Source organism: Xenopus laevis, chromosome 3S (assembly GCF_017654675.1).
Source record: "Xenopus laevis strain J_2021 chromosome 3S, Xenopus_laevis_v10.1, whole genome shotgun sequence".
Classification (NCBI taxonomy): Eukaryota; Metazoa; Chordata; class Amphibia; order Anura; family Pipidae; genus Xenopus; species Xenopus laevis.
The window spans coordinates 6,713,038-6,739,100 of NC_054376.1; the positions used below are offsets into that span (position 1 = coordinate 6,713,038).

At 40.1% G+C, this 26,063-nt stretch overlaps 1 protein-coding gene across 3 annotated transcripts in view; it reads left to right on the forward strand.

Annotated features, from left to right (window-relative positions):
• Positions 1–18,612, forward strand: part of tspan9.S (tetraspanin 9 S homeolog) — a 227,307-nt gene extending 208,695 nt beyond the window's left edge. For 2 of the 3 annotated variants that reach the window (XM_041587649.1, XM_018254298.2), the window contains 4 exons: positions 4,037–4,138; positions 6,457–6,588; positions 7,013–7,096; positions 17,732–18,593. In XM_041587649.1, coding sequence (XP_041443583.1) covers positions 4,037–4,138; positions 6,457–6,588; positions 7,013–7,096; positions 17,732–17,803 — 390 coding nt within the window. In that variant the 3' untranslated portion in view covers positions 17,804–18,593. 3 annotated transcript variants of the gene reach the window in all.
• The last annotated feature ends 7,451 nt before the right edge of the window (positions 18,613–26,063 follow it).

Below are 26,063 nucleotides of genomic sequence, written 5' to 3' on the forward strand. Positions count from 1 at the left end.
GTGCTTGAAATGCTGGAATTCATGATTTCTAACTGCCACCTTGGAAGTAGCTCCAGGGTTCCCAGTCTTGTTAATGTCATACAGTAGACCCTGGAGGTACCGTGAGGGTCTGTACAGTAGCCCCTTCTACCATTTTAACTGAGGGCACATAGCCTAGTGGGGTGAAGGGACTGCACATCTATTGCCCCTGGGGGGGTCTGTTAACTGTCACCCAAATAGACTTGTAGGGTGCCCAAACACAGTGCAAGGAACATCTTTGGACACCTGTACAGCTATGCGATCTGTTATATCGAAACCCATTATCCAGAAATCTCTGAATGATGGGAAGGCCATCTCCCATAGACTCCATTTAATCATTTTAATCAAATAATTGTAATTTTTAAAAGAGATTTCATTTTTTCTGTGTAAAAACAATACAGGATGGGACCTGTTATCCAGAATGCTTGGGACCTGGGGTTATCTGGATAATGGATCTTTCTGTAATTTGGATCGTCATACCTTAAGGGCAGAGACACATGGGAAGATTCAAGGAGATTTATCTTGACTAATCGCCTCTTCTTCGGGCAACTAATCTCCCCAAAAAGCCTTCCCGCCGGATAGAATCTAAATCACCAGTGGGATGGCACTCGGAGCGTTTCATTTTCCGAAGTCGCCCAATGAGTAAACTTCGGGCGACTTCGGAAAACGAAGCTCTCCAAGTGCCATCCCGCTGGCAATCATAGACAATCTCCCCGAATCTTCCCTTGTGTCTCTGCCCTTAGTCTACTAGAAAATCATATAAACATGAAATAAACCCAATAGGCTGGTTTTGCTTCCAATAAGGATTAATTATATCTTAGTTGGGATCAAGTACAAGCGACTGTTTTATTATTACACAGAAAAAGGAAATCATTTTTAAAAATCTGGATTTTTTTATTATAACGAAGTCTATGGGAGACGGCCTTTCTGTAATTTGGAACTTTCTTGATAACAGATTTCTGGATAACGGATGCTATACCTGCACCAACTAAGATATAATGAATCCTTATTGGAGGCAAAACAATCCTATTGGCTGTCCCATTTCAGAGAAAATAAATGCACTTCCCCTTTAAAGCCGGTCTCTGCGTAAAGCAGAATATTTAAAGAAAATATTCGCTGTAAAACTTTAAACATTCTGCGTATACCATGGGGCGCTATAAAAAATATACTTCCATTGAAATGTTTTCAGTGAATAAGCCAATAATAGCCTGGCTGTTGAATACAATACGCCGTGGAAATCTCACAGGCACAATTGGGAAATTTCTCAAAATGATGATCAAAAATTGTTCAGTGGAAGGAAGAAATATAATTGTAAGTACTTAAGTGGTTTTACTTACAAGTGTCTTCTGCCTTGGAGGACAAAAATGTCTGAATATGTAATCTCTGCTGAGACGAAATACGTTCTATAAAGGGCTCTCTTTATTAGCGCCCACTGCACTTCATTCATTTCATATTCCTACTGTACTAGTACTATACATACAGTAATATATACATTGCTACTATAGGCACCATCTCTCACTACTATACCTGCTATCCCACAGTCACACTCCCTTCCCAGAGACTATTATCCCACTGTTACTATAGGCACCATCTCTCCCTACTATACCTGCTATCCCACAGTCACACTCCCTTCCCAGAGACTATTATCCACTGTTACTATAGGCACCATCTCTCCCTACTATACCTGCTATCCCACAGTCACACTCCCTTCCCAGAGACTATTATCCCACTGTTACTATAGGCACCATCTCTCCCTACTATACCTGCTATCCCACAGTCACACTCCCTTCCCAGAGACTATTATCCACTGTTACTATAGACACATCTCTCCCTACTATACCTGCTATCCCACAGTCACACTCCCTTCCCAGAGACTATTATCCACTGTTACTATAGGCACCATCTCTCCCTACTATACCTGCTATCTCACAGTCACACTCCCTTCCCAGAGACTATTATCCACTGTTACTATAGACACCATCTCTCCCTACTATACCTGCTATCCCACAGTCACACTCCCTTCCCAAAGACTATTATCCGCTGTTACTATAGACACATCTCTCCCTACTATACCTGCTATCCCACAGTCACACTCCCTTCCCAGAGACTATTATCCACTGTTACTATAGGCACCATCTCTCCCTACTATACCTGCTATCCCACAGCCACACTCCCTTCCCAGAGACTATTATCCACTGTTACTATAGACACCATCTCTCCCTACTAAACCTGCTATCCCACAGTCACACTCCCTTCCCAGAGACTATTATCCCACTGTTACTATAGACACCATCTCTCTCTACTATACCTGCTATCCCACAGTCACACTCCCTTCCCAGAGACTATTATCCACTGTTACTATAGGCACCATCTCTCCCTACTATACCTGCTATCCCACAGTCACACTCCCTTCCCAGAGACTATTATCCCACTGTTACTATAGGCACCATCTCTCCCTACTATACCTGCTATCCCACAGTCACACTCCCTTCCCAGAGACTATTATCCCACTGTTACTATAGGCACCATCTCTCCCTACTATACCTGCTATCCCACAGCCACACTCCCTTCCCAGAGACTATTATCCACTGTTACTATAGACACCATCTCTCCCTACTAAACCTGCTATCCCACAGTCACACTCCCTTCCCAGAGACTATTATCCCACTGTTACTATAGACACCATCTCTCTCTACTATACCTGCTATCCCACAGTCACACTCCCTTCCCAGAGACTATTATCCACTGTTACTATAGGCACCATCTCTCCCTACTATACCTGCTATCCCACAGTCACACTCCCTTCCCAGAGACTATTATCCACTGTTACTATAGGCACCATCTCTCCCTACTATACCTGCTATCCCACAGTCACACTCCCTTCCCAGAGACTATTATCCACTGTTACTATAGGCAACATCTCTCCCTACTATACCTGCTATCCCACAGTCACACTCCCTTCCCAGAGACTATTATCCACTGTTACTATAGACACCATCTCTCCCTACTATACCTGCTATCCCACAGTCACACTCCCTTCCCAGAGACTATTATCCACTGTTACTATAGGCACCATCTCTCCCTACTATACCTGCTATCCCACAGCCACACTCCCTTCCCAGAGACTATTATCCACTGTTACTATAGGCACCATCTCATACAATAGGCAGCAAAAATCCCTAAAAGGCCCCTGCCCCCCCCGGCCAATAAAATACAGCTCTGATTGTATTTAGATCCAGAATCTCGTTCTTTGTTACTTCTTCCTCCTGTAGCTTTGGGTTCACAGCCCTTGCATTAAACACGCTCCACTGAACATTAATTGAGAAGTTCTCCTCTCACTGCTCAGCAATTGAGACCATTTGAAACTGTATTAGTAATAAAGAGGGGGAGGCTTACGTATGATTTGCCATGAACCGCTGCCCTTTGAAGGAACCAGTTATTTCACAAACCCGTCCTGAACATATTCTTCCATTCACAGCTCATATACGTGTCTTTGCCAAGTTATTGCAAAGGTCAGTGGGAACGTCGGCCTTTTCTACAAGTTCTATACGGGGCCTGCACTGGGCTCCAGACACGTATTGTGGGGTTAAAGGTCCTACTTCCTATTCATTCCTAGTAGAATTTATTGACTTGTTATTAAAAGCTTCTGTAAATCATGAGGACCCTCAGAAATCAGCTCAGAGTTTCGTTGTCTTAAAATTCACAGATACCGTCTCAGTAGTGAGGAGCGATTTTTTTTGGCCAGGCACAGATTTACGGCAAAATTCCGCAAAAATTTGCCATCACAAAAAAAGTTGCCAAGGCAAAAAAGTCGCCATAAAAAAACACCCATTGACTTTAATGTATTTGGACAAAAAAGTCGCAGAGACAAAAAAGTCGCCACAAGAAAAACGTCCGTGCACTTTTTACAGGGTTGTTTTCTATGAATGAACTTTTCGTATGATGTAGAGACGGATATTCGTAGACAATTTGCTTCATTTCGCTTTTCTGTTATTTATTTATTTATTTTTCTTTTTAGGTCAATGAGAATGCCAAGCAGGATTTGAAAGACGGCTTATTGCTTTACAATTCCGAAAATAACGTGGGCCTGAAGAACGCGTGGAACATAATCCAGGCAGAGGTAGGCTTGTTTGCTATTATATTATATGTTCACTGTGCAACTCAAATATTATGTGTATATATATATATATATTATATAAAAGGAGCATTTTGATTAAAAATATGATTTGCTATCAGAACCGGCAAGGAATGGAGAACAACAACTCAATGGGTTTATGTTCCATATAGGTAGATGCTATTAGAAGTTTAAATTAAAGTAGAAAATATATTAAAATGCTTTTAAATCTAAAATTAATTGTTTAATAATAAGGTTAATATACAGGTATGGGCCCTGTTACCCAGAATGCTCAGGATTTGGGATTTTCCGGATAATGGATCTTTCCATAATTTGGACCTTAAGTCTACTTGAAAATCATATAAACATGAAATAAACCCAATAGGCTGATTCTGCTTCCAATAAGGATTAATTATATCTTAGTTGGGATCAAGTACAAGCGACTGTTTTATTACAGGTATGGGACCTGTTATCCAGAATGCTCGGGATTTGGAATTTTCCGGATAATGGATCTTTCCATAATTTGTCTGCTAGAAAATCATGTAAACATTAAATAAACCCAATAGGCTGGTTTTGCTTCCAATAAGGATTAATTATATCTTAGTTGGGATCAAGTACAAGCGACTGTTTTATTAGTACACAGAAAAAGGAAATTATTTTTAAAGATTTGGATTATATGATCATAATGAAGTCTATTTAGGAGGCAGCCTTTCCGTAATTCGGAGCTTTCTGGATAACTGATCCCAAACCGGTATAAAGTTTGTTCTCCAATTTTTTCCTCAAGGCATTGAGAAGAAACCTTACTAGGAGCTATTTGTCCCACAATGTTCTTGATCGACAACCCAAGGCTGAAAACTGTTGACAGTGCTTCCTAGATCAGCCGACCCCTACCAAAAGCCGTCATTTTATTACAAAACTCTTTGTATGCCTTGCCCTTTAAAGGAACAGTAACGCTAAAAAATTAAAGTGTTTTGAAGTAATGATATTATAATTTGCTGTTGCACTACACTGGTACAACTGGTCTGTTTTAGGGATGCACCGAATCTACTACTGGGATTCAGCCCAATCCTTGATGAAAGAATACCGAACCGAATCCTAATTTGCATATGCAAATTGGGGTTAGGGAAGGAAAAAGTGGGAAAAATGATGAAAAATCACATGATTTCCCTATCCGCCCCTTATTTACATATCCAAATTAGGATTTGGATTCGGTTCGGTATTTGGCCAAATCTTTCATCAAGGATTCTTTCAACCGAATCCTGGATTTGGTGCATCCCTAGTTTGTTTGCTTCAGAAACTCTACTATAGTTTATATAAACAAGCTGCTGTGTAGCCATGGGGGCAGCCATTCAAGCACAGGATACACAGTAGATAACAGATAAGTACTACTATAGTTTATATAAACAAGCTGCTGTGTAGCCATGGGGGCAGCCATTCAAGCACAGGATACACAGTAGATAACAGATAAGTACTACTATAGTTTATATAAACAAGCTGCTGTGTAGCCATGGGGCAGCCATTCAAGCACAGGATACACAGTAGATAACAGATAAGTACTACTATAGTTTATATAAACAAGCTGCTGTGTAGCCAAGGGGGCAGCCATTCAAGCACAGGATACACAGTAGATAACAGATAAGTACTACTATAGTTTATATAAACAAGCTGCTGTGTAGCCATGGGGGCAGCCATTCAAGCGCAGGATACACAGTAGATAACAGATAAGTACTACTATAGTTTATATAAACAAGCTGCTGTGTAGCCATGGGGGCAGCCATTCAAGCGCAGGATACACAGTAGATAACAGATAAGTACTACTATAGTTTATATAAACAAGCTGCTGTGTAGCCATGGGGGCAGCCATTCAAGCACAGAATACACAGTAGATAACAGATAAGTACTACTATAGTTTATATAAACAAGCTGCTGTGTAGCCATGGGGGCAGCCATTCAAGCACAGAATACACAGTAGATAACAGATAAGTACTACTATAGTTTATATAAACAAGCTGCTGTGTAGCCATGGGGGCAGCCATTCAAGCACAGAATACACAGTAGATAACAGATAAGTACTACTATAGTTTATATAAACAAGCTGCTGTGTAGCCATGGGGGCAGCCATTCAAGCACAGGATACACAGTAGATAACAGATAAGTACTACTATAGTTTATATAAACAAGCTGCTGTGTAGCCATGGGGGCAGCCATTCAAGCACAGGATACACAGTAGATAACAGATAAGTAGTAACTAATGTGTAATCCTTTATAACAAATAAGCTTGTGCATTTGTGGAGAGAGATTTATCGCTGTTATGTTTCATACAGATGCACTGCTGCGGAGTTACAGATTATACGGATTGGTATCCAGTGTTAGGGGAAAACACGGTTCCCGATCGATGTTGTATGGAAAATTCCCAGGACTGCGGTCATAATTCTACCAGTTTAGTTTGGAAAACGGTGAGTCTCACTCTGTTCTTCAAAATATACATTTATTTCTTTATGTTGAGTTTTTATTAGCGGTTGGTACAAGGCAATGCCCATCCTGGACTAGTATTGTGGCAGCTCTTTGTCCAGGCGATGGGCAAATGTCAAGGCTCAGAGCTCTCTGTTACTGATGGGCGAATTTATTCGGCAGGCGCGAATTCACTGCGAATTTCCATGTTTCGCCACCAGCTAATAAATTCGCTGTGAAAAGTCAATGATCATGGACTTCAATTGACGCTGGCGTCAAAATTCGCATTTATGAATTTTTGGCCATTTCGCAGGAAATTCACACATTTTCTGGCAAAGCAAAACGGGACAAATTCAGCCAAACCTGCTCTCTGTGGCTCTAACGGCACCATTCATACATTATACTTATGTTGTATTGTCTCTTTTCTAGGGTTGTTATGAGAAAGTGAAAATGTGGTTTGATGATAACAAGCATGTTCTGGGCACCATTGGGATGTGCATCCTCATAATCCAGGTATTTCTTTTCTATGTTTTGTATCTCATTGTATTTGGGGATATTAAACCTTGAATGTGTTATCCACAATGCTCATGACCTGGGGTTTCCAGATAATGGGTCTTTCCGTAATTTGGATCTGCATACCTTAAGTCTACTAGAAAATCATATAAACATTAAATAAACCCAATAGGCTGGTTTTGCCTCCAATAAGGATTAATTATATCTTAGTTGGGATCAAGTACAAGTTACTGTTTTATTATTACAGAGAAAAAGGAAATTGTTTTAAGAGTCTATGGGAATCGTTTTTAAGATGGGGCAAATTCACTAAGATTAGTAGTTGCGGCAGCGTCCGCTTCGTCGGGCATATTTTCGCCAGCGCTACGCAAATTCACTAAAATCCGAAGTTGCGCTCGGGGAAGCGTAAGGTTGCGAAGTTGCGCTAGCGTTAATTCGCCAAGCAAAGCAAAGTTACGCTAGCGATGCTTAATTTGCATACGGCGCCACATTGAAGTTACAATGGAGGTATATGTAGCAGCACTACACAAGCCTGGGAAACCTTCAAAACAGCAAATAAAATTGTTATTTTGCCCTACACATGTGCCCACTGTATAGTTAAGTTGCCATGAGTTAGGAAATGTAGGGGGGAAGGAGGGGAGCCCCAAAAGGTTTTTTGATCTTTTTCAGCCTATCACCCATAAAAAAAGAAAAAACGCCAGCGTTTTTTGGGACTTAAAAAAATGTTTAACTTTTTTTAAAGCAATCCCTATCTACTCTATTGCACTTCGCCTGGTCTGAGGTGGCGAAGGAAGTCTGGCGTAAAAGATAGCGTTCAGAAAAATGCACGCGTCAGTGAATTTGCGTAGTTACGTCCGTTGCGCAAATTCACCAGGCTTAAGGGTGCGAAGTAACACTAGCGAATTTACGCCAGCGTCCGTTAGTGAATCGGCGAATTAACGAAAATGCGTTACACTAGCGAATTAACGCTAGCGTTAAGCGTTTCGTCCTTTAGTGAATTTGCCGCTATGGGAGGTTGCCCTTCCGTAATTCAGGGCTTTTTGGATAACGTGATTCCAGATAATGAACCCCATACCTGTAATCCAGAAAGAACACAATTTAGACAGCCAAGTCAATCTTCCAGAGTCAGACTGGCCCATTGGGATACGAGGAAAAGTCCCGGTGGGCCAGGTGTTAGTGGGCCCAGGTGTTAGTGGTCCCTCTTGCTTCTAACCATTTGGCCTATTACATGGTCATTCCCTATTTCTTAAGGGGCTTAATAATGGAAGAATTCAGTAAGTAGAGATAGGAGAATAAAGAGGTTGAGTGAGGAGAGGAGGAATAATAGATTGGAAAGTGGGCCCACGCTATAAGGTTTTCTGGTGGGCCTGAGACGGTCCATAATTCTGAACTTTTTGGATACTGTGTTTCCAGATAATGGATCCCATACCTGTAGTTAAAAAAAAAAAAAAGTCCTTTTCCAGCCAGCTCGAAACTTGTTCCTGGGGGCCACAAAGTCAACCCTTTCCCAGGCACCGAAATTCACATCTTAACCTAAAAATTGTGTTGAGGCCACAACACACAAAGCAATCCTATATTTGCATTAGATTCTTGTTCTTATGAACCATAGCCCAATATCCACTTAATTCTTGTTGCTCGGTTAAGTGCAGTACGTCCCTGCTCCCAATAGAGACCTCCATGTGAAGTAGTAGTACGATCATACTATTACTAGTACTGACATATTAACAGATTCTCTGCCTCCTAGACTATTCAGTTCGTTTATCCTTCTCAAAATAGGTCACTGGTCTTGGCACATTGGAATTTAATTACTAAACCGTCTCATGTCTCCAGGCCTGTCCTGTTCCTTCTAGAGAATAACCAGCACAATATTTATATGACTTCGGGCTTTAAAGAATAAGCTATCATAGATCCTTTTATAGATGTTTGCTTAAAATGTATCACAGCTAGAAAATGAACTAGAGAAAACATAATGCAGCGCTGCACCAGCTAAAGCTTTAACTTACAAGTCCCTCATAAATACAGATGTTCAAAACACATCAGCTAATAGCGCTGATCACTACAGAATTCTGCACTGAAATCCATTTCTCAAAAGAACAGATTTTTTTTTATATTTCATTTTGAAATTGGAAATGGGGCTAGACATATTTTCAGTTTCCCATGTGCCCCCAGTCATGTGACTTGTGCTCTGATAAACTTCAGTCACCCTTTACTGCAAGTTGTAGTGATATTACCCCCCCCCCCCCATCAGCCCATCAGCAGAACAGTGGGAAGGTAACCAGATAATAGCTCCCTGGTAGATATAAGAACAGCATTTAATAGTAAAAATCCAGGTCCCACTGAGACACATTCAGTTACATTGAGTATGAGAAACAATAGCCTGTCCGAAAGCAGTTCTATAGTGCAGCACTGGTTCTTTCTGAAAGCACATGACCAGGCAAAATGACCTGAGATGCACCTCCACACCAATATTACAACTAAATAAAAATACACTTGCTGGGTTAGGAATGAAATATGTTCCAAAATGTAGTGGCAAGACTTTGCAGAATAGGCATGATAGTAGACTCAACCATGTTGTACCAAATGTTGCTGCATTCTAAAAATTCTCAGCGTAACATAACATATTAGCTAGAAGCTGAAGTCCAAGAGCATCAGTAGAACTTCTCAATAGACCAGCAAACTTCTTAAAAGATAAATAAACCTTTAAAATAAGTGAATGTAGAATTGATGAGAGTGATGTTCTAAGCCTTTTTGTCATTTAGATTCATTATTTATTTATTTTTTATTCCAAGATATTAAGGGATACATGTGCTGTTAATATGAATGAATTTTGTTCCAACAGCGCCACCTGCTGGTCAGTTTCTGACCAGTCTGACCACCAAGTAGTCAAGGAAGTTGTCAGGAGAAAGAAAGAGGCTGCTCTGATATTCTTCTGCTTAGGAAAGATTTGAGAAAGGTTTCTAATTGTTTTCCTAAGCAGAAGAACATCAGAGCAGCCTCTTTCTTTCTCCTGACAACTTCCTTGACTACTTGGTGGTCAGACTGGTCAGAAACTGACCAGCAGGTGGCGCTGTTGGAACAAAATTCATTCATATTAACAGCACATGTATCCCTTAATATCTTGGAATAAAAAGAAAATAAACAATGAATGTAAATGACAAAAGGGCTTAGAATAGCACTCTCATCAATTTTACATTCACTTGTTTTGATGGTTTACCTTTAATAAAAAAAAAACTGTCCTTCATTGAGACTCCTCCCTGTGTACTCCAGGCTCCCTGTACTTTGTTACTGTTATTGTAGTAGGAAGAACCCAAGTTTCCAGCCTCAAGCACCTAAACAGAAATATATCTGCCCTTCAGATGTTTGATGACAATGTCATATCAACAAGCCAAAACTACCCATCGATCTCCCTATGTTAGATTTAATCACAATGACCAACGTAGTCCAGGGTGGTAAGATCTTGCTGGAGTTGTGATGAGCGCAGTTGTTTATACCCAGCAGGGTATGATGAAGGGCTTATATATTTAGTCCCGGACTGGCAATCTGCGGGTTCTGGCAAATGCCAGAGGGGCTGCTATAAGGTCCCATAGAAAGTCAGTATTTAGTGGGCTGGTAGGGACTGTTTGGGCCTCTATGTGGGCTGATTGGGCCTCTGTGTACATGAAATGCCAGGGCCTATTTTAATTCTCAGTCCGGTTATATTTGTATATCTGGGTATAAGGTTAAGACTATTTCAGCACCCCAGCCCATGAGGGTCGGTAACCAAGACATATGTAGCTCCCCAGAAGTTACCAGGGGCGGCAAAAAGTCGCTCTTAGTAACCTTAAGAGCCGAATTTCTGTTTTTCTAGCGTAGAGAGTACAATTTCGCTCTTTGTGCTAGCGGTTCTGGCTTCCCCTAACCCCCATTGGTGATTTTAAGGTAAGCGTGATGGGCAGGGGGCGGCATTTACCTGCATGTTCTCTGCCGGCACCGCAACCGGCCAGGATACCCGGGGCGCCTGATTGGCCTGGCCCGGCTCTTCCTTCAATACGGCAATATCTGTGATGAAAAACTTGCTTAATTGCATTTAAAGAACTCGCTTTTCAAACTTGGTATTAATTCTACACAAGTGAAGCAAAATCAAATTTAAATTAGCCCAAAGCAGAGTTTCCAGTTTGCTTTATTGTTTATAAACCCAATTAAGCGGTTATTTAAAACCCTATGCTTTGATAGAGAAACGCAAGCAAGGCATGAGATGTGTGACTGGAGGAGGCCTGGCATGCCTCGTTTTCCAACCAGCAGCAATTCTGCAGATTCTCTGGCTAAAGATAGCCCAGTGGCTCCTTTGAAGGCAATCTGTATTTAATTACCTTACCTTTCCTAGAATGATTCATATTGATTAAGTGTTAAAGGAACTTTAAATGACATGAAACCAGTTCACGTTTCAAAAACGCCGAAACCTATTGCTGAAGGGACAGTAGTAATTTCCCTATGTTGGCTAAAACCAATATGGCTGACACCGCTCTGATCTCTCCCTACTATACCTGCTATCCCACAATCACACTCCCTTCCCAGAGACTATTATCCACTGTTACTATAGGCACCATCTCTCCCTACTATACCTGCTATCCCACAGTCACACTCCCTTCCCAGAGACTATTATCCACTGTTACTATAGGCACCATCTCTCCCTACTATACCTGCTATCCTACAGTCACACTCCCTTCCCAGAGACTATTATCCACTGTTACTATAGGCACCATCTCTCCCTACTATACCTGCTATCCCACAGTCACACTCTCTTCCCAGAGACTATTATCCACTGTTACTATAGACCCCATCTCTCCCTACTATACCTGCTATCCCACAGTCACACTCCCTTCCCAGAGACTATTATCCACTGTTACTATAGACACCATCTCTCCCTACTATACCTGCTATCCCACAGTCACACTCCCTTCCCAGAGACTATTATCCACTGTTACTATAGGCACCATCTCTCCCTACTATACCTGCTATCCCACAGTCACACTCCCTTCCCAGAGACTATTATCCACTGTTACTATAGACATCATCTCTCCCTACTATACCTGCTATCCCACAGTCACACTCCCTTCCCAGAGACTATTATCCACTGTTACTATAGACACCATCTCTCTCTACTATACCTGCTATCCCACAGTCACACTCCCTTCCCAGAGACTATTATCCACTGTTACTATAGGCACCATCTCTCCCTACTATACCTGCTATCCCACAGTCACAGTCCCTTCCCAGAGACTATTATCCACTGTTACTATAGGCACCATCTCTCCCTACTATACCTGCTATCCCACAGTCACAGTCCCTTCCCAGAGACTATTATCCACTGTTACTATAGGCACCATCTCTCCCTACTATACCTGCTATCCCACAGTCACACTCCCTTCCCAGAGACTATTATCCCACTGTTACTATAGGCAGCATCTCTCCCTACTATACCTGCTATCCCACAGTCACACTCCCTTCCCAGAGACTATTATCCCACTGTTACTATAGGCACCATCTCTCCCTACTATACCTGCTATCCCACAGTCACACTCCCTTCCCAGAGACTATTATCCACTGTTACTATAGGCACCATCTCTCCCTACTATACCTGCTATCCCACAATCACACTCCCTTTCCAGAGACTATTATCCCACTGTTACTATAGGCACGCACCATCTCTCCCTACTATACCTGCTATCCCACAGTCACACTCCCTTCCCAGAGACTATTATCCACTGTTACTATAGGCACCATCTCTCCCTACTATACCTGCTATCCCACAGTCACACTCCCTTCCCAGAGACTATTATCCACTGTTACTATAGGCACCATCTCTCCCTACTATACCTGCTATCCCACAGTCACACTCTCTTCCCAGAGACTATTATCCACTGTTACTATAGACACCATCTCTCCCTACTATACCTGCTATCCCACAGTCACACTCCCTTCCCAGAGACTATTATCCACTGTTACTATAGACACCATCTCTCCCTACTATACCTGCTATCCCACAGTCACACTCCCTTCCCAGAGACTATTATCCACTGTTACTATAGGCACCATCTCTCCCTACTATACCTGCTATCCCACAGTCACACTCCCTTCCCAGAGACTATTATCCACTGTTACTATAGACACCATCTCTCCCTACTATAACTGCTATCCCACAGTCACACTCCCTTCCCAGAGACTATTATCCGACTGTTACTATAGACATCATCTCTCCCTACTATACCTGCTATCCCACAGTCACACTCCCTTCCCAGAGACTATTATCCACTGTTACTATAGACACCATCTCTCTCTACTATACCTGCTATCCCACAGTCACACTCCCTTCCCAGAGACTATTATCCACTGTTACTATAGGCACCATCTTCTCCCTACTATACCTGCTATCCCACAGTCACAGTCCCTTCCCAGAGACTATTATCCACTGTTACTATAGGCACCATCTCTCCCTACTATACCTGCTATCCCACAGTCCACAGTCCCTTCCCAGAGACTATTATCCACTGTTACTATAGGCACCATCTCTCCCTACTATACCTGCTATCCCACAGTCACACTCCCTTCCCAGAGACTATTATCCCACTGTTACTATAGGCACCATCTCTCCCTACTATACCTGCTATCCCACAGTCACACTCCCTTCCCAGAGACTATTATCCACTGTTACTATAGGCACATCTCTCCCTACTATACCTGCTATCCCACAGTCACACTCCCTTCCCAGAGACTATTATCCACTGTTACTATAGGCACCATCTCTCCCTACTATACCTGCTATCCCACAGTCACACTCCCTTCCCAGAGACTATTATCCCACTGTTACTATAGGCACCATCTCTCCCTACTATACCTGCTATCCCACAGTCACACTCCCTTCCCAGAGACTATTATCCACTGTTACTATAGGCACCATCTCTCCCTACTATACCTGCTATCCCACAGTCACACTCCCTTCCCAGAGACTATTATCCACTGTTACTATAGGCACCATCTCTCCCTACTATACCTGCTATCCCACAGTCACACTCCCTTCCCAGAGACTATTATCCCACTGTTACTATAGGCACCATCTCTCCCTACTATACCTGCTATCCCACAGTCACACTCCCTTCCCAGAGACTATTATCCCACTGTTACTATAGGCACCATCTCTCCCCACTATACCTGCTATCCCACAGTCACACTCCCTTCCCAGAGACTATTATCCACTGTTACTATAGGCACATCTCTCCCTACTATACCTGCTATCCCACAGTCACACTCCCTTCCCAGAGACTATTATCCACTGTTACTATAGGCACCATCTCTCCCTACTATACCTACTATCCCACAGTCACACTCCCTTCCCAGAGACTATTATCCCACTGTTACTATAGGCACCATCTCTCCCTACTATACCTGCTATCCCACAGTCACACTCCCTTCCCAGAGACTATTATCCACTGTTACTATAGGCACCATCTCTCCCTACTATACCTGCTATCCCACAGTCACACTCCCTTCCCAGAGACTATTATCCCACTGTTACTATAGGCACCATCTCTCCCTACTATACCTGCTATCCCACAGTCACACTCCCTTCCCAGAGACTATTATCCACTGTTACTATAGGCACATCTCTCCCTACTATACCTGCTATCCCACAGTCACACTCCCTTCCCAGAGACTATTATCCACTGTTACTATAGGCACCATCTCTCCCTACTATACCTGCTATCCCACAGTCACACTCCCTTCCCAGAGACTATTATCCCACTGTTACTATAGGCACCATCTCTCCCTACTATACCTGCTATCCCACAGTCACACTCCCTTCCCAGAGACTATTATCCCACTGTTACTATAGACACCATCTCTCCCTACTATACCTGCTATCCCACAGTCACACTCCCTTCCCAGAGACTATTATCCCCACTGCTATGGTAGATAATTGCAAAAGGTATTGCCCAAAAATAGAGATGGTTTTATTAATTTACTCTCTGAGCTCTGAGGCATTGGCTGAAATAACAACAGACTATAGATTATATTAACATATATAAACTGCACACACATGCAGGTGAATAGCAGCATTAGTTGCAGTCAACATTAATACTCGGGAAACAATGAAAATTCTTTGGCAATACAAGATTATAAGATTATACAAAGTCAAATGCATTTCAACAAAAGTTTTACCTTTGTAAAACGGTAACAGGAATCATTTAATGAAGGCAGTAAAAGGGAGAGTAGGGATAATGCGAGTCATCACATTATAAAATCCCATAATTTAAAAGTAAAATATCACAATAAAGATGATACGTTTTTATCTCTTAAGAACTTGCTTGGCCTTGCTTCTTTTCTCTACAGTTGTAATGTTCAGCAGTTTATTGGTGATGTGACCTTCCGGGAAGATCCATTTGCATAACTAATAGAAAAATGGGAAGCGGAGGGGTAATCACAGGGATATAACATTGTGTGACTCCTGGGAGAGCGTTGTATTATTATTTGTTAGATATTTTCTATAAAATGGAAACTATTATTGTACCTTTGCCTTTTTGTTTGAATCTTGTTCACTTTTAACATAGGCCAATTGATTTATGCACATTTTTTAATTGAGTCAATTATGTTATTTCGTTTGTTTTGGGTTCTTTTCCCTTGGTCTGCCTGGAGGTTCTAAAACCCCATTGGGGCACACCTCTAAAATGAACAGAACCGTGTAATACAGGTATGGGATCTGCTATCGAGAATGCTCGGGATCTAGGGTTTTCCGGATAACGGATCTTTCTGTAATTTGAATCTTCATACAGTAGGCCTACGAGAAAATGATGTAAACATTAAGTAAACCCAATAGGCTGGTTTTGCCTCCAATAAGGATTAATTATATCTTAGTTGGGATCAAGTACAAGGTACTGTTTTATTATTACAGAGAAAAAGGAAAAGATTTTTAAAGGATAAGTCAACCTTTAAAATAAGTGAATGTAAAATTGATGAGACTGCTATTCTAAGTGCTTTTCTAATTGACATTCATTATTTATTTTCTTTTTATTCCAAGATATTAAGGGTTACATGTGCTGTTAATATGAATGAATTTTGTTCCAACAGCGCCACCTGCTGGTCAGTTTCTGACCAGTCTGACCACCAAGTAGTCAAGGAAGTTGTCAGGAGAAAGAAAGAGGCTGCTCTGATGTTCTTCTGCTTAGGAAAGATTTGAGAAAGGTTTCTAATTGTTTTCCTTAGCAGAAGAACATCAGAGCAGCCTCTTTCTTTCTCCTGACAACTTCCTTGACTACTTGGTGGTCAGACTGGTCAGAAACTGACCAGCAGGTGGCGCTGTTGGAACAAAATTCATTCATATTAACAGCACATGTATCCCTTAATATCTTGGAATAAAAAGAAAATAAATAATGAATGTAAATGTCAAAAGTGCTTAGAATAGCACTCTCATCAATTTTACATTCACTTATTTCAAAGGTTTACTTATCCTTTAAAAATGGTTTCCTTTTTCCTTTAAGGGAGGTGGCCCTTCCGTAATTCAGGGCTTTCTGGATGACGGGTTTCCAGATGGATTCCATACCTGTAATACAGAAAAAATGTAGAAAAATTGGAGAGCCAAGCCCATCTCCCAGTGTCGGACTGGCCTGCCGGGATACCATAAAAACTCCCGGTGGGCCCTCTTGCTTCTAACCATTTGGCCTATTTCATGGTCATTCCATATTTCTTTATGGGACTTAAAAAAAGAGGTTGAGTGATTAGAGGAGGAATAATAGTTTGTAAAGTGGGCCCACAGCCTAAGACTTTCTGGTGGGCCCTTGGCATCCAAGTCCGACACTGCCATCTTCTGCCACCTAACAACATTGTTACAAAATTAATTAGGTTGCAAAAGGATATTTATCAACTCCTTGCATTAAACCATTTTGTCAGCGTTAGTCAAGGGAAAAGAAGAAATCTTTGTAGAAGGTGTTCATCTTGTGGTGTGTGTGGAATCTCTTCTATTTAGATCAATGGTACCATACTCTGGTTCCTCTTAACACCCCTTTTATCTCGTTTTAATATTCCACCCCATCTCATCTGATTTCGAGGTCCTTCTTCATTTAGATACTAGTTTTGAGAAAAATTATGGAGATCAATATATTTTATACAGATCATTCAGATCAGTGCTGGGTATAATTTGGGTTTAGTGGTCTTGACCATAGCAAAATCAGGTATGCACCGATTCTCAGATTTAGCTGGATCCAAGGCTCGTTTGTTTGCAGGATTCGGTTTCTGTAGATCCCTTAATCCTGGTGAGCCCAAACTTTAAAGCATTTGACAACATAATGTGCCAATTTTTACTTTTATCTCATTTGTATATGCAAATGTTTGCTTCAGGATTCAGCTAAAATTTAGAATCTGGTTGAATCCTAAAATTCTGAATATGGTGCATCCCTACTTGAAATACTATGGCAACTCTATTAAGCAGCATTTTTTTTGCCCAACTTATATCCAGCTTTACATTATGTTGGATTTTTGGAACTTAATTTTAGTTACAAAGATCCTGAGTAATGCTATCCATTGTACGATGTACAAGATTGAGAACGTACCAATAAGAAATTAAGTTTGTGGTTCACTAACAACGTTTTTTTGGGATTTTCTTTTCAGATACTTGGCATGGCCTTCTCCATGACGCTTTTCCAGCAAATTCACAGGACTGGTAAAAAATACGATGCCTAAAACATTAATAGAACCTTTGTATCAACACACACCTTGCCACAAAGAAGACAAACAAAAAACTAAAAAATTAGGCATAAAGCCACCTACTTTTTCTGCTTCACTGTAACATGACTGGTCTACAGTCTGAACTTGTTCCTTGACTTAACATTTTTCTCGCATATTGCATTTTGCTATTCATTTGCCAAAGAAGAATCTGCGTTCTCCATAGATGCACCCTAACAACTCTTCTTGGACTCAAATGGAAGTGCTTCGCTTACTAATATACTTTAAGACTCCTACCAAGACAGAACAGATGAACTTGTGTTTGCAGGACGCTTCTGGAAAGGTTTTAGCGGAAGGTCTTCTAAAGACAAAGACATGTTTGGAACCGCTGAGAATACACAGGGAGCCAAGGAGAAGAGCAGAAGAGAAACCAGTCTGCATGGAATCTATAACATTTTTGTACCTTATTGAAACTATTTTGTTACCAACTAGAATTAGTATTTTCCTTTCTATGTTTTTAAAGTTTTTGGTTTAGTTTACACACAGTTTTAATCTCCCCCCCCCCCAAAAAGTGCAATCTTTAAAGGATGACACAAAAAAACCCTGAAGATGTTAGATCTTAGGACGTATAATTCAGAGAGAGGATAAAGAGCTATTGATACAGTTTTCTTGTGATTCTGCTCCACAGCCGCGTTCTTCTTCAGTATTAGAAAGCCTAATATTGTTTTAAGGCCTGGAAAGTATATAACAAAAAATGATATTTTTCTTATCTGTGACTAAACTGGAACAAATACATCGTTTTGACATATGTTCTGCATTTTCACGCAGCAATGCATTTGTATTTTTTTTTTTTAAAGAGATGTATATGCAACTGCTCATCCATGGAGTACCCAAAAGTTACTTGACTACACTCCAACTCCAACATATTATTAATATAATGGACTCTGTAGTTTTGTGATATCAGGGATGGATTTTTAATCCTACACTATATGACTGCTCCCCAACTCTTCAGTGCCAGTAGCCCCCTTAATGCATGAGGATCCTCCAATGAGATTCCTTCTTGCTCCATGTACCCCCAGCACTATATCTTCCCTTTTGATCTTTGATTAAATACATTGTAATCTGCCCATGATAGACAACTGCAAGATGGCAGATATAGTGCCAAGTAGACTACTGAAGAGCTGGGGAGTTCAATAAGTAGAGTTTTATGGAAGTTTGGAATTCTTTTAAAGGTTTTTAAGGAAAAGTGCACAGATCTTCTATTGGTGATGAAGAAAAACTCACCTTAGAGCTGAAATGCGAGTTTGAATTTTAAAGGTATTTTGGAAGAGCAAAATACTTGATCTGAGGTTTGGGATGTTTTCAACTAAACGTATGATGATTGGAAACTGTAAAGTCTGCCTACTCGGCATTAATTGGATCTGGCTGCTATAATTAGTTGTTGAGTAGGTAATGCCTAAAAACAAGGGCTTATTTGATTAATAGAGTGTCAGCTCCTTTAGAATACTTTTAACTCCATAAATGTATTTCTAGTCTCTGTGAGTTGAGCTCTATTGAGATGAAACTCATTATATGCCTAATATCACTTTACTGCTCTAAAATATGGAATTGTTCTGTCATATTTCTAACAAAACCGGTTATTCAGCATCACGATTTGGTTCAAATCATCCAAAATATATTCATCCAAAATATACAGTTCTGATTGCTTTGAGCAGGGGTTGGCTAGGTTTTTAGGCATTACCAGTTCTGTTATTATATTGGAAACGAAAGGACCGATCTTGACCATGGTCTGAGTATGTGTTTTGTAACAGTAGGCCTTGCAATATGGATCTGAAAAGGAAGTACATTTACACAGAGAGTAATGCTTACGTGTTGGTAGGTGTTGCATGCAATGAGAAAGAAATCCAACTTTTCCATAGTTTTGTTTTTTGTTAAGACCTAAGATCTTGGAGAGATTTCTGCTGTTGGGGAGGTTTTGGTCTTATAAAGCCATTCAGTGGCGTAACTACCGGGGGAGCAGGGGGTGCGATTGGGCCAGGGCCCCCACCCCCTCAGGGCCCCCCCGGCAACTCGCGCACCACGAATCCCGTTTCCGGGTGTACGGAGGGGGGCGGGGGCCCGGCAGGGTCCGCCCCCTCTAGTTACGTCACTGAAGCCATTGTTGTCTTTCCTTATAATATCCGCCCTTGTGATGATGTGCTCTTTACCTTTTCATTTATTTATTTGTGGATTAATTTGACCACAAGACGGCTCAATACAATAGCTGAGCGTAAGGTGGCTTATGGTTGCCACATATTTTGGGACTGCAAGTTAATTTCATGGGTAAAAAACTATTATGTTGCATAAAGGAACATTATATTAATATACAAGCTGCCACTTTAAGCAAAATAATTAGTAACACAGACCACCGTCATATAATATGAAACACTCTAATTATGTTGCCTGCTGATTAGGTCTGAGCAATTCCAGAGGAAGATGCTCATAAATCACCATTCAATCAACTTTGTCTCTATAAATACATCTCTGAAGAGCCAAGAGTGTTCCGGTGGAACCACCACCATTATGTTAGTTCTAATTTCTAAAAAGACTAATGTGATCTATCAGTTGGCTCCTAAAATGGAGTTATAGATTATGTATGACTTGGCCGAGCCCCCAGATGGCCAGATAGGTTGATGTAAAGAGTAAAAGGATTTTATTCATGAAAACTTAGGAAAACACATTTATTTATAGTGGCAGAACATATTTGTGATATAGTTTTCCTTTATAGCAAGGTGAAACGTTAAAAGAGCAATGAACAAACCTGTATCTTTGCACGTACTGTATATTCTGCTTACAAAACCACGTACAGTATGTTTTATGGACATTCCTTCTAGATGATAGTACATACCTCTAGTTTCAATGCTGCTTATTTTGACAATGCCCTCTGTTTAGTATCGAGGGGCGTAATGTACGCACGTAAAGAACAATGAAAAAGGAAACAGGTAATGCATAGCACAGACGGTTTTATCATATTGACTTGACAGCCATGCCAGCATTAAAGGAGAAGGAAAGCTCCAAGACAGTTTATTGCCAACAGATTAGCCACAATAGTGCAAGCTAGAACTCTATATTTATTCTGCAGAATGCTTTACCATACCTGAGTAAACAGCGCTAGACACTGTCTCTGCTTGTTTAGGATAGAAGCTGCCATATAAGCTTGGTGTGACATCACTTCCTGCCTGAGTCTCTCCCTACTCACTCATAGCTCTGAGCTCAGATTACAGCAGGGAGGGGAGGAGGGAGGGGGAGAGGAACAAACTGAGCATGCTCAAGCCCTAGCCCTGGAGGTTTAAGCTGAAAACAGGAAGTCTGATACAGAAGCCCATGAGTACACAATTGAAGGAAAGAAATGCTGTGTTTCTTTTGACAGAGGACTCAGAACAGCATTACTTTGAGGGTTTACTGGTGTATTTATATAGACCTTTCTGATAAAGCTTACTTAATTTTAGCCTTTCCTTCTCCTTTAAATGCAAGGGCAGTAATTGTACCAACCCGAAACAAATGAAGGAAATTTTATGTTACATTATTTGAGAATTAGTAAAGGGAAGTCACCGTATTTGCTTATACCCGATCCTGTATGTACCTTGTTCAGAGGAAAAACATTCAAAAAGAGCTCGTGTGTTGGCTCAAACCCATTCTCACCTACTGCTTCAGATGATAGATTAGAAACAACTAGACATCTGCTCTCTTTAAAAGGCTAATAACCATGACTGCTCATGGTCAATATGAGATCCGGTAAACTAATGGCAGAACGTACAATTATCTTGGTGAAAAAAATGAGCAACCTGAGTGTTCTTTTGTTATAGGGGCACTCGCATTTTGCTGCAAATGTATGGGGCAGCCATGATACAATCCATTAAATCGGATTGGTTACAAGAATGCCCCAAATGTAGACATCCACATGAATTGACTTCTCTACGGATTTTAAGAGTTCCTTAAGACCTATCCGATAATACGGAATCCTTAAAACTGTTAAACCAGACGTAGTCAAAAGTTTAGTTAGAAAGAACCTTGCAATTTCAGGTTGGAAAAATATAATTAGATGTAAACTTGGCCTGCTTTTTTTTTTTGGATGGGTTTATTTTTATGTGTTTATATTTGTTGCATTATTCTAGCATTCCTATGTATCCTAGAGTATTATGTTCTGGAGAAAGCGAGATAAGCCTAAATGGTCCCATGCATCGTTTAGATTTGTAATTTGAATTTTATTGTTGCTGCCTCTCTCTCTACAGCATAGAGGCTACTATTATATATGTATATATATATATATTCCACAATAATTCAGAGATTGTTTGAAGGGGATAACATCCTTAAATTAAAGGGGGAGTTTTAAGCAATGCTAAAATTGACCCTGCTGCTGTTGCAATCTTCACGGATCCATATGTAAAAGGTTCTAGAGCTTCACCATATGTAAAAGCGCTGATTTTAAAATTAAAGGGCTTTGTAAGTCTAGCTATAATATGGATTTACATTTTTAGCATTTAAAGTGGAATGATTTTTCTAACTATAACTTTAGACTTAAGGGTGTATATACTGTGCTATACCCTAAAACATTCTATTAATAATATCCATTGCCACTTTTTGAAAGTCTTCAGCCAACTAAAAATAAGAGTCCATGTCCCTTTTCTGCCTAATTTGCAAATATGCGGTTTACCTGTAAATTTAGCCCCTCTCATAGATAGGCCAGGTAAAATTACTGGGGACACCTCAACGGTAGGAGGCAGGAATGTTATTTTCAGGGTAGTCAATGGCCTTATAAATATTAGATGGCATCAGAATCTAGTGTTGAAAACCAGAAGTGTGACTATTATGGTCACTCAGTGGGCTACATCTTACAGTGTACAGAAATAAACATAGTGACCACTGCATCGTCTTGGAAAAAACACAAGGAATTTCCGGTTAATTGAATGATTCTCCCAAGAAGGTGCCGTGATTACTGTGTTTATTTCCCAACACTACATGCTTTAGCCCATCGAGTGACTATGATATCTACACTTTTGGTCTTCAACTGTAAATGACTGCTGCATTTGTTGACGTTTCGCTCTTCTAGATGCAGAGGTCCCATCTTTATAAGCTCTGCAGCTATTGAGTAATGAAAGCATCAACCATCTAGATTTCTCAATAGACATTCTGCAATCCACGAGACTGAGACTGTATTGAAATTAACTCTTATAGGATAAGTAAACCTTTAAAATAAGTGATTGTGATTGCTGGCCAGTTTCTGACCACCAAGTAGTCAAGGAAGTTGTCAGGAGAAAGAAAGAGGCTGCTCTGATGTTCTTCTGCTTAGGAAAACAATTAGAAACCTTTCTCAAATTTCTCCTAAGAAGAAGAACATCGGAGCAGCCTCTTTCTTTCTCCTGACAAGTTCCTTGACTACTTGGTGGTCAGAAACTACCACTGCTACCAGAAAAATACCACAGCATGCCAAGGAAAGTTGTTGGGGTTTGAAAGAGAATTGTGTGCTTGGGAATAAGACACCAAATAGCAATATATGAAGTAGAAATGCCTAGAAATCCCATAGAAATCATACTGTAAAGTGCAGGAAAACGTAAAAACCCGAAAGTGACGTATGGAGAGGTCTGAGTAAATTGTGCCAAAGCTGCGGGGATAAAACATTAGTTATATCATAATTTCAATCAAAATATTTTGAAATATTCCATATGAATCCGTGACTACTGCAAAAAGCAAGAGAAAGAGATATTTAGCAGTTGTGTCCATGTAAAACTAAGAAAGCATACTGCAAATATCAGCATTATTTCATGCCATATTTGTGCATAATTTGTACCAAAAAAATAAAATAGTGCTGCATGCATATAGTGCTTTGGTTTATCTTAAAGAGATAACGTTATGTAATCCCACCGCCAGCCGTTATGCATTAAACAGTAGCTCAACCACTTCATTTCATGGAGTTCTATGGTTGGTTCAGTACCAAATGCACCGCTTTTCTGTTGACCATACCCATTTTGGATTTGGTATCAACCAATATAATACATACTGATCATTTTCATTTATACCTTTGAACATTGGAAATACCGGTTTACTTATAAGAATTGGGACCATGCACGTCAGAGTTCATGTTTCACGTTTACAAGTGAAAATAAAAATTCTGAAAATAAGCATATTTGCTGCTACGAAAAAAAGTTCCATAAATAGTTGATTCCTAAAACCTTTTTTGGGAGAGTTACATTTTTTTTTCAGTATACAGATCTGGTAATCAACAATGAATAGGCCGACTTATACGGGCAGGGTTATGAAAATTTTAATTTAGTGATGAGCAAATCTGTCCTGTTTCGCTTTGCCGAAGAATTCGCAGATAAAATTCGTGAAGCTCATGGAAGAGAAAAAAAATTTACACGCAACAATTTTTTCTCTCTACAAATGCATTAAAGTGAATGGCCGTTCCTCTTGCATCTACTTTTTGTGTCTCACCAACTTTTTTGTCCAAACGCATAAAAGTCGATAGGTGTCTTGGTAAAATTTTTCGCAGCGGATTATAGCTGCAGTTTCGCAAAAAAAATTGCAGATGGTGAAGTGCGGAGATTTTTCACGTATCCATGCCTGGTAAAAAAACATGCTCATTACTACTGGTGAGTTTATGGAGAATCAAAGGGAATTGCAATTTAAAAAAATGCAACTATTTATCCATTTGAGTTTTCAAGACCAATGTGAAATTTAGCATTGAAATTGAAGGCTAGATTTAACTGTGGTGGAGTTGTTTTCACATTTTTGACTTTTTTCATAAAAGCACATTTGAGATTTTTGATTTTTTATAAAAAACAATGTTAATAAGTCTGCCTCGTGCAACACCGTGAATATTCCTATTGGCTGAGCTTGGCTCTGGTATACAGAGCTGACACATTTGTTGTATCTTGGTTGTGCTCACACAACATTGTAACTATTGTTATTGAGTGGAGACTTGTTCTTGAATGGGTAGAACTTGTGTTTCAAGAGAGTTCTAACCCTCTTAAGGTGGCCATAGGGGCACAGATAATATCGTAGGAAACTAATTTTCGTACGATATTGGGTGCATGTATGGTGGGAAATGAGCCGACCGATATCGACAGAAGACTTGAATATCGGTCGGCTTGTCAATCGGGCTGGACGGAAAATTTTGATGGCACCCAAACATCGGCCATTGTTAGTGCTGAATCGTCAAATACAAGTAGAATTCTATTGTTTCTATTTGTATATCTGCCGACTCAGCTCTACACGTGTGTATTGAAACGGACGATCTTTCTCGGAAAGATCTTTTCCAAGAAAGATCGTAATTGTTACGTCTATGGCCACCATTAAAGCCAACCATTCCCATCTGTAACATTTGCATACAGTGCTGTTGTTTTTTCTGTAATAAAAATCATCAAAATTGTACCAGTTTACATTTTTTTGGAAACATCTGACTGGTTGCTATAGGTTACAAGACCATTGCCACTGGTATTACATTACCACATGACAGCTAATTATTCCATATCTGACAGTCTTTTAAAGTCTTTAAAAAGACAATTTAATTTTATTTTCCACTTTTAAAATTCATCTTTTTTAAAGTTCGGGCAGAATACGAGATGAATCTTAAAACCGTTACACCGCGGGTGGGTTTATGTAAAGTTACATATTTGTGTAGTAAAATTAAAAAGAAAAAAAAATAAAGCAATGCAATATGACAAGATTTTTTGTTTGAAATGTAATTATAGAATGGTTTGCAAAATATTTTTTTCTCCTTTTTACTATTGTACAGTTGGTATCCTACAAAAAAAAAGGGGGTTATTTATTAAAGTCCAATTTTTCTTCTAGTCAGACTTTTAAAGGGGAAAACCACAATTTTTTCATAGAAAAAATCCTTAAATTTTTCGACATTTGTTAAAACCACATGCTATTGAAAGTCCAAAAAAAAAACAAAAGTTCTCCAACTCATGTAGGAGTCAATGGCAGATATCCCGTTGACATTTTGAAGATAACCTGATCTACGCTGGGTTTCGTTTCATAATCCAAAGATTTTGTGGTTTCAGGCGGCAAATCTGAAAATGTCGCAAGTTTTGAGCGGCTAATCCAAAAAAAATCGTATGATTCAGATCTTTTCATTATTTCATCAGATATTTTCCCGCATAGGAAATTTTTGTGAAAATGTATTGATAAATAGAGTGGTTTTCAGAAAACAGTGAGAAAACTTTGGATTTTGATAAATATCCCTCTAATGAGCAGATTTATCAAAGGTCGAATTTTGAAGTGAAATATACTTCGA